This window comes from Zeus faber (genome assembly GCF_960531495.2).
Source record: "Zeus faber genome assembly, chromosome: 5".
Lineage (NCBI taxonomy): Eukaryota > Metazoa > Chordata > Actinopteri > Zeiformes > Zeidae > Zeus > Zeus faber.
This window is the reverse complement of record NC_137192.1, coordinates 33,620,245-33,630,466: the sequence shown is the minus strand read 5'-3', so window position 1 is coordinate 33,630,466 and position 10,222 is coordinate 33,620,245. Positions and strand designations below refer to the sequence as shown.

Below are 10,222 nucleotides of genomic sequence, written 5' to 3'. Positions count from 1 at the left end.
CCACCTTCTTCCAATGCTCCATGGTCCAGTTCTGACGCTCACGTGTCCATTGTAGGAGCTTTCAGAGGTGGACAGGGGTCAGCATGGACACTCTGACCGCTCTGTGGCTACACAGCCCCATACACATCAAGCTGTGATGCACTGTGTTCTGACACCTTTCTATCATAGCAGCATTAACTTTTTCACCTATTTGTGCTTCAGTAGCTCTTCTTCTACCACAAACCAGACGAGCTAGACTTCACTCCCCACGTGCATCAATGAGCCTTGGGCACCCATGACCCTGGCGCCGGTTCACGGGTTGTCCTTCCTTGGACCACTTTTGGTGGGTACTAAACACTGCATACTGAACACCCCACAAGACCTGCTGCTTTGGAGATGTTCTGACCCAGTCGTCCAGCATCACAATTTGGTCTTGGTCAAAGTGGCTCAGATCCTTATGCTTTTCCATTTTTTGTGTAGTAGACTACACAAAAAACACAAAATCAATGAAAATATTTCAGAACACATACACAATAAATACATGTTCCTTGTATTGTGTAGCTGCTTATTGCTATTGTTACCAATTCGGGAAGTTTGAATACATTGATATCTCTGGAATGTCTATAAATTCTGACAGTGGTGTAATTGGGTTTTTATTTTGTAGAACTTACTCTGGTGCGTGTCAGTTGTTCTCAGAAGCGAATACATTTAGGGCATGTAATATGCTGTGCATTGTTTAATCCAATTGTCTCTGGTAAAATAAGAACTTTTTGTCATTGCGCAAATGACAAAAAGTAGTTTGTTTTTTTTTACTAAATTATTCCACAACAATGGACCGACCTGGATCAAATACACATTTCAGTCATTGTGTCTGTGAGTTGGCGGATCCGTGACAGCCACACACCACTGACTTCAGTTTTTCACTATCAAAAAGTAATCGGGCTCCCCCGAACGATAATCGTACCTTAAAATAAAATGTTAGCAACAAAAAAGATGGGGGCGCCCCACGTTCGCGCCTGGTGACGAAGCCAAACGATGACGTTTCGTGACGTCACCGACGCAGCGTCGGCGCGCGGGACTTTGTGTGTTGTGGCCAGCTACCTCCAGTGCTACGTTACGAGCTTCCACGTTCCCGTGGTTAGAGTGAAGTCGGCCTCCGGGGATGGCTCGCCGGAGCGAAGCAAGTCAGCCGCCCAATCTGACGTGTCTCAAAGTGAGTTTGAAATCACTAGGGCGCCGTCACGGTGGCGTGCCGCTATGCTAGCCGCTATGCTAGCTGCTATGTCGGGTCGGCGTCTACCAAGCCCGGCCAGTCGATTGCCCGGCGCAGGTCAGCCCGTTGGGTTTGATTGAGCTCGGGGAGCGGGTGTCGGTTGGACTTTCGGTGTTTGTTCGGATTGTTTTTCACGTCGCAGCACTTGTTTAGCGCAAAATGGCTGAGAACTTCAAATGAGGGTACAGGGTCGTGCGGTGTAGATCAAGTACGGAAAGCCGAAGGTCACAGGGGGAGACAAATACATCTTTTTGCGGTAGTTCATCGCGGATTTTTTGTCCCCTTCGGGGCTCCGTAGTAAATGTGCCGTATTATTGGTCGTACCTGGTGTGTAAATAGGACAGTGGTAACATTTTGTCGCCATAACTTTATATAGAACCTGCATCAAGTTACTAATGCGGTATGGCGCCTTGCAAAAGTTTGTTACAGTAATCCATTCTAGCCATGAGCAGTGTAGGATTGCGACTCCAAATAAATTTGGCTTATACGTAAATGATAGGTTCCGCCATTTATCAACCCAAGATGCTGGTTCCCACCATTTACGTCTGTTTACAGCACAACCTCGCTGAATGCTGTTCTGTTAAAGGGGACCTACTATGCGCCTTTTTACACAAGTGATATAGGTCTCTGAGTTCCCCCAAATCATAATTTTGAATGTTTTCGCTGAAACTGCCACTCAGATTGTGCATTGGAGCCATTCAAACGTGCCTGTGTGTCATCCTGTTCCCCAGGCCCCCAGCTCTGTGAGTCAGTGGCGTTCTGGCATCTAGGGCTGTACTAGACTCAGAGCTGTTGTCAGGTGAATGGGATCGGGCTGTGCAATGCGAATGTTCGACTCTTCGCTGGCGACGGGATAGGCGGCCCCACGTAGGGCCCCATCGTTGGGGGCGGAGAGGGAGCGATTGGGGCGCATTTTGTTGCACCTGTCCCCCTCTCCAGCGTTGCAGGCGTGCTCGCCATGGGGGTGCCCGCGCTAGAACGGGGTGTTTTTTTATTTGACCCCTCCTCATGGAGCGAAACCCGGCGTAAACGGGGACGCTTTCTCCACGGCTCCCTCCCCGGTCGCCCCCCCCCCCCCCCCCCCCCCCCTCGTCACGCGTTTTGTGCGGGAAATCATCTTAGCGAGTCTACGGGTCGCGCCTCGTCCCCACGCTGTTTCTTGTTGTTCTATTTGGGGGAACGGGGCTCAGCTCTCCGTGTTGCTCTCCGCCGCCGGGGGGCATGGAGGGCCGTGTCCGGGTACCGACGCAGACCATTCACACATTTAAAAAATATATTTATGATTCATCATTGAAATGTTACCCCCGTGCATTTCGTAAGCTACTATCTGCTTTAGCCTGTTGTTGTAATCGACCAAAAAAAAAAAAAAGATAAGACTGCTCAACTTGAAGAGTCTCAGCCGATTGACCCGTTTCCGACTGACGACTCGACTTGTTGTATTTACTCCGTAATTTTCACTGATCCCACCTCCTGCCGAGCTCGGACCACGTTATTCTGCCCGGATTTTTCCACTTGTCGAGAGGTTTTTGGAGATCGCCGAACAAAGCCCCAGATCGGAGGCAAATCATAGCGCGTGAGCGACGAGCGTTTGGTGTGAAGTGCCCACGACGTGATCGGCCGCGGCGAGATATGGAGCGGGTTCATTTTCTGGTCGTGTCGGGCTCCACTCGGGAGCGACGCAGCGAGCTACAGCCATTGAGAGCTGACACGGGTGACGGGGGGAGGGGAGAGGCGGGAGCGCAGCAGAGCAGCAGCGAGAAACACAACATACCTATATTATTTTTCTTCTCTAGGTTTTTAATATATTCTTTATTTAAATTCTGCTTTTATTGCTGGGATCCACTGTTTTTTTTAATTAAATGAAAAAAATTTAATATAGCGATCAAGATTGTATTAAAAAAATAAATAAACCTGCCCCGCGCCTGGTGTCGCGTAATTTCCCGTGGCACTTCTCGTGTGTGTATTTTTGTGGCAAAACGTAGTTTGGAGACCCAACAGAGTCGTCAGGGATCCCTCCTGGTGGAACATCTTGTAATGTGGGACCCCTGCCGCCGATCAGTCATTGCCGCGTGAAACCACGACGACGTCAAGGTTCCCGATCACAAGACAGAAAGTTGTGTCGTTTAAACTGTACAGTGATCTGACGGCTTTTAAAGTCGTGTCGTGTGCCCATGGCATTGAGAGTCCACCAAAAATCTGTCTCTGAACAAATTTCAGGCGAGAAATGAGCAATCCAGTTGCGGAATCTTCACTCTTATTAGATCTACAAGACCCGAGTTAAAAGTTTGTTTTCGACTTTTGTTGCCGTTCTTCGAGCCTGTGGGAGACACAGACACCCCGCCACGACGCACCAGGACTCTCGCAAGTGGGGGATTTTTTTTTTGCTTCGGGCAAACGTCGGAAAATAATTCAATAAATGAACACATCTACAATAAAAACCCTAATTTCATTAGTTTGTTTTTTTTAAAGAAACAATCTTACTTTTGAAATACTTACATTCCCATCATCTGCTGTTTTTTCATGGACAAGTTGGTATGATTTCCTCTTTCTTTTAAAATCTTAGTTCGTTGAGTTTCTCAGATGGGGGGCGGTTCATTTAGAACGAAGCCCTCGGTGACGTCAATCAAGGCAGCAAAGCTGAACGGCTTGTTTTAGGAATTTTTTTTCTGAAAGGTACAGCTCAAAAATAAAAAACAGACTTAGTTGTTTTGTTTTTATTTCATAGTTGGTGTGTTAGTAGGCCCATCAGAGACCCAAATAGGTCCCCATAAATCTCCTTTTCGAAAGCGCAAAGCTCTTTTATTTTATTTTTTTTTTAACACGCTTATTAGAGAAAAGCTATGAGTTTCCTGTCATGTTTTGGCAGCGGATTGTTTGTTGGTTAAGTTGCTTTAAAAGCTTTGCCTTGTAAAGTCAGCCTGTCCAAATAACAAGATCAAGAGGGGTCGATAAATGTTCAACTCTGGCACTTTGTCAAACTGGGCCAACTTCCACGCTCTCAAATGTGTAGCTGTGCTCTCCCAAAATGTAATGTTGACGAGATGGTCTGAATGCGTCTCTAGAGCCCCTTTCCCACTTGCACTGAAAGCCCTAAATCCGCTGCCAATGTTCCGTATTGGCTTCATGTAGGAAAAGGACCCGGTTCTCAATTTTCCGCAAAAGTCGTTACGTAAATTCCCCCTACTCTCAACCTAATTCACGAAAATGCCGCTGCAGCTGTGAATGGAAGTGCGTGGGAATGGCGCAAATACTACGTTTTTATGAACATTTATTTTGTACAAATATGCGAGAGGGGCGGGGAGAAAAACGAAACCCAATTCTGTTGCCTGCTCTGGACACCTGCTCTAGACACCTCGCGCACAAAAAAAAAAAAGATTGAATTATGTCCCGCCCCCCCCCATTTTCCATCTGGATAAAAATTTGAGGAGGAAAGCCGGATGTGAAATTGGACGGAGGTGGCCTTTAAGTAAACGACTCCAACCGCTGAAGAAGCCGAACATGTTATTTAACTGGGTTTGGTTAATGACGTACGGTAATCACCTTACCTCGCTCACCGAGCAAGTTAAGTCAGGAAGGTTGGTGCCTCTTTTCCCTCAAACACCCTCTTCATTTCATCAGGACCTGCAAAATTAAAATTGCACAATTTAACATGTAAAAATATTCAAGACAACAGAGAAAAACAATTAGGATGCCAGTACCCTTTTTCCATTTTCCTGGTACTATAAGTATGAGATGTCCAAATAAATTGCCCCCAAACAATCTCAACGTTCAGATGGGGAAATGCGGACCAATTAGGAGAAAGAGCGAGTCATAAAAAGAGATTATTCCAGGGAAGATATGATGGATGACAGCATAGTAATTGAACAGATTACACAAGAAGATAATCCTTTGTTTTTCTGGGTGCTCAGCCAGCGGAGGAGTTCATCACCCTGTTGCCATCAACCATACAACATTCGTCCCAAAATAAGAAATGCTTCTATGTCGACAACAAATCCTTCAATCTAATCCCCCTAATGGCTGTAGTTTAGTCCTTTTTATTATGTTATTTTATTATCCGTACAAGCAGTGAACTAGTTTCATGGATGCCTTTCTCTTTTTTTTCTTTTTTTTCTCACAGAACGTTGATTCCCTGCTCCGATGCCCCATTTGCTTTGATTTCCTCAGTATCGCAATGATGACGAAATGCTCTCATAACTGTAAGTACTGAGAAGTTAAAAGAGGCTTTTCTTTGAATTTAGAAGTTCGGAAAGTTTTTTCTTGGTTTTATGAGGAATGGGAAAACGAAGATTTTGTTAAACCGACAACTTCCTTTGGGGACGAAGCAATTCTGAGAACCGAAAAGCTTTTCTGGAATGAATGTAGGAAATTTTAGGAGTCAAAAGCGCCACGTTAACAGGAGGGCTTGCAATTCAGACATGGTCACCAAGTAAATATAAATATTATTAATGTTGCATCATCAAGCCCAACTTTTTGGAGTTCTTGCTGTAAAAATATAACCACTGTGTTATTACTTAATTAAGTTAACTCGTATTCGTTAAATATGAAAGAACTGTTAGACGTGTGGAATCCATATTTTATCATATTTTCTTTGAATAAATAACACTTTCAAATTCTTAATGGGCAAATCAAGTCTTTTTGTCTGAACTGACCCTCAAGGTGACAGTGATCATTGTGAACTAGGAAGCAGAGTGATACATATCAACTTATTCATTTATTAACTGTCTTGAATCTTGATATTGAAGTTGTTTATGACATTGTCACGACACTATTTGCTGTTTTGGACACTTTACTCACAACTGAACTTACTTATACTTACTTACGTACTTATAAAATTTTTTGTCTGGGTTTCACTTCACAGTTTGCTCCTTATGCATCAGGAAATTTCTCTGCTTAAAGTTGCTGTGTCCAGTTTGCAATTTAGTAAGTACATGTCCTGAGGGTGCAATCAGGCCGATATACTAGTTTCAAATTCATTGAAATGAGAGTGGAAGGAGCTAAATTCAATCACTTTTGTACCAGTTCCTGACACGTCGTGTTCCTAATCTCTTATCCCACTGTTACAGCAAACAACTGAACAGGATTTAAGAAACAACCGAATATTGGATGACCTGGTCACAAACTTCAAAGCAGCAAGGTAACCGCGCTTGGTCATTTAACTATAAATACTTTTTATTTTACTGCTGGTAAACCTTTGAATACTGTGTGTGTGTGTGTGTGTGTGTGTGTGTGTGTGTGTGTGTGTGTGTGTGTGTGTGTGTGTGTGTGTGTGTGTGTGTGTGTGTGTGTGTGTGTGTGTGTGTGTGTGTGTGTGTGTGTGTGTGTGTGTTAGGCTCTAAGAGGAAGAAAGGAAAGCATATATGATGCTGGACCTTAATCTGAAGTTTGAACAAGATGCAGCTGTTTGTACATTTGACATGTACTTATTTACATACTTTTCACTTGTACTTATTTCATAATTGTGCTCGAGTGTGTTGAACGTAAAACTGACATCTATGGCGGCAGTGAGGAATTAAAGGGAGCTGGAAATGATTCATCGAGTCTCGTGCTATAGTTGTGATGAAGGCAGAATTGATCTTGACAAGGCTCAGGAATGGATTTTGGCTGTGAATATTTTTAGATGAAGACAAAAAATATTCACGGCCAAAATCCCTGTCACGTTTATGTTGAAAGTGGACGCATGTTCAGTCCAGTTAAAAGAAGAGTTGGTGGTTCAGAGGTCAGAGCGTTTGATTACTTCCCCAAAACCTTTCTGTGAATTGAAAATTCTGAGGGGCGATCTATTCCAATTTTTACCCTTTTGTAAACTGGATGGAAACCAAGTTTTTTCTGGTGTTCCTCTTTTTTATTTTTTACTTGCATTTACAAGAGGGTACAAGTATGAATTCTCGGATTGGGTTTTATTTGAAGGCATCAATGAAAAATATCTGTCACCAACAAACCAGATCCTGAGTAAATATGAAGGAGTGTATGGCAGTTCATGACATCACACGTCAGTACATGTATACGTGCATGTTTGTTGTCTATACCAGTATGCACAGTAAACATTACATTAATAATAAAATTATTTTGATCAAACACAGAGCATAAGGGGATCTATGTTGACTCCTTAACTGAGAAAAGATCATTATTGTTTATATATTCCACCTCACTCTACCAATTCTCTTTTCAATAATCCACCGCTTTATAAGATACCACCATTATGAAATGTTTGATAGTAACATATTAAAGTATATGAAATGTTACATTCTAAAGTGTTGGATGATCGTCTATGTGCAATAATTGCAACTGTATGTTTTAGGGAAGAGAAACAATATGATGGTACATTTTTTGCTAAACTTCTAATATCAGGGAAAAAAGACTAAAAGATGTTGGGTCAGGTGAGTGCGTGTTTTCAGAGGATGGGTTTGTTCGAAACAAGATCACAATTTGTCTTGGGGGAGATGGGAGGGGTTGGGGCTGCATTTGAAAAAACACTCAAATGTGGATTTTATTTTCATCAACCAAGTCATGCAATGTTTTCTTCTTGAGGTTAAACTCTTGGTCTTAGTTTTCAGCTTTCGGGACATTCTTTCATTGGAAGAGGATGTGTACTTAGACCAGTTGATTGTTCAATGGTATTTTTTCCATATATCTTTGGTTAAACAGTTCACCAAACAGGGGGGTTGGTGGTGGCTCTGTACAACAAGCTGTGCGCTTGTCATCCTACAGCTCGTCCACAGGAATAATGAATAAAGTGTTGCATTGCAGGTTGAGAAGTTGAACTCTTCTTGCAGACTAACGCTGTCCTGGATGCAATGGAACAAATACTCTGTTGTATGCCCAGCATGCTGACAGCACAGGTTAAAAAAAAAACAGGATTTCTTTCCAACTTTGGTAATTTCAAACTCATCTCCTGTCTTTTGTGACATTGTAGAAAATAAGATTTCCCAATGTTTCTCTAAAACTCTGAGCAATATTAGCACGCCTCAGAAGCAAAGGCAGGGCTTTCCATTAACTTAACACGGGCCGTACTAGAGAAACTGACAAAGGACATTTCGCATAATGTCACAAAGGTTTGAATGTCATAATTTCAACCCTTTAAAACACTCTTCGGCATCTACAATAAACCTTGATCTTGTACTAGATCTCTACTGACTTGTTGACATGATTGCCCCATTCGTCTGCCCAGTGTTCAAGAAAATTGATAAGTATGAGTCTGGACTGTAGAATGAGTCCTTGGACTGTAGAATGAGTCCTTCGAAAGTAAAAGTGCCACCTCAACAATCGTTGAAACGGATATGGATTTTTGCTTTAGAAATAGATAATGCTCCGATAAACTGAAACTCACAAAGACATCAAAGTAATAATGAAACATCTTTTTAGTAGGATTCTGGTCGGCAGAAGGACTTCATCCCTCATAACAACATCATCATCCCTTAAACCATGAGGATTCGCCTCTGTAGGTTGTCTTTCCAGTCGTAAATCCTCAGATTGCCATCAGTGTCAGGAATGAGTGGCTTAGGTTGGGGCTTCCTGTGTCTGTCCTTTAATTTCCTGTTGTCTAGAGCTGAGCGTCTGCAAAGTGGGGTTCCTTGATCGCTGAACATTTCATAAGGTAGAGTTGTTCTTTAGCGCTGACCACTTAATTTCCCTCATACCTGGACAAAACCCACCCTCAAATAACCTGGACCAGTTTCTTTAAAGGGGACCCATTACGCAGAACTCAACTTTTTCGGTGCTTGTACGCATACATTTGGGTTTCTGATGAGCCCGGTAACACACAAACTGTGGAAAAAAGACAACTCTGTCGTGGTTTTGGGAGCTGTCTGTTTCAGGAAACGTGTCCTAAAACGTGCAGTTCACCTTTGCTGTCTTGATAAGTGTCACCAGGGGTATTATTCTAAATAGAGCCGCCCCCATCTGAGTAACTCCACCCACGACTCACTTGCATTGAAGCATGCATGGGAAGTGCTCCGTTATTGGCCGCAGAGACCAGCACAAATCTTTTAAAAGAAAGCGGAATTTATACCATGTACAACTTGGTTTATAAATAGTAAGTATGTACCTCCAAAAATATCAATAAACACACCAAATTGGCGCAAAAAGACCACTTTGGAGTGAAGTGAATACACCTTCATTTCTAACCGAAAGAGATTTTGTGTGTAGCACGTCTGCTCTTAACATTTTCCCTTGTGTAGACTTCCTGTAGAGTTGAATGAACATGTGAACACACGTCCATGATTCAGCAGATGACCTTGATAGTGCTGTAAAGGCATTTGCTTTCAAATCAAAGACAGTTGATAAGAAAGATAACTCCTCAAGCTGTAGGAGCAACTAAGTAGTGTAGTTTAAAGAAGGCCGTGTTGACCAAAATGCCTTAGAGTGGCTACAGAGATGCCACGAGAAGATCACTAAGCTGATAAACTGAATAAGAATAAGCTGATGAACTGAAATGCTGAAAAAGCGTAATCTTAAGACTTTCTTCCCCACTTGCATTTTCCACCGCAGCTAGTAACTGAGCACACATCTTCTTTATTTGCATCTTCTGTCAATTTTACCCCGTTTCCCTAATTTAAAAAAGCCAAAACCACAAACAAAAAAAACTAAGCTTCATTATTTGTATTGTATATTTATTTGTATGTGTTCCATGTAAATACAACAAATGACACAGGATATTAAGGATAATTGGCTCCCAGTTACTCTGATGCCTTTGGAAATATGCAAAATATATGACTCAGAACAAACTACTACTTCTTCTTCGGGCTGCTCTCGTTAGGGGTCGCCACAGCGCATCATCTGCCTCCAACACCTCCTGTTCTGCGCATCTTCCTCCCTTACACCACCTTACGCCTGCATGGCCTCCCTCACCACATCCATAAAGCTTCTCTTTGGCTTCCTCTTTTCCTCTTGCCTGGCAGCTCCACCCTCAGCCTCCTTCTCCCAATATAACTCTCATCTCTCCTCTACACGTGTCCGAACCATCTCAATCTG

At 42.9% G+C, this 10,222-nt stretch overlaps 1 protein-coding gene across 2 annotated transcripts in view; it reads left to right on the top strand.

Annotated features, from left to right (window-relative positions):
* Positions 1-1,053: 1,053 nt before the first annotated feature.
* The window catches only part of rad18 (RAD18 E3 ubiquitin protein ligase), a 41,793-nt gene continuing 32,624 nt past the window's right edge, over positions 1,054-10,222 (top strand). For both annotated transcript variants that reach the window (XM_080001533.1, XM_080001532.1), the window contains exons 1-4: positions 1,054-1,192; positions 5,370-5,448; positions 6,111-6,172; positions 6,316-6,386. In XM_080001533.1, coding sequence (XP_079857659.1) covers positions 1,142-1,192; positions 5,370-5,448; positions 6,111-6,172; positions 6,316-6,386 — 263 coding nt within the window. In that variant the 5' untranslated portion in view covers positions 1,054-1,141. The remainder of the gene's footprint in view (positions 1,193-5,369; positions 5,449-6,110; positions 6,173-6,315; positions 6,387-10,222) is intronic.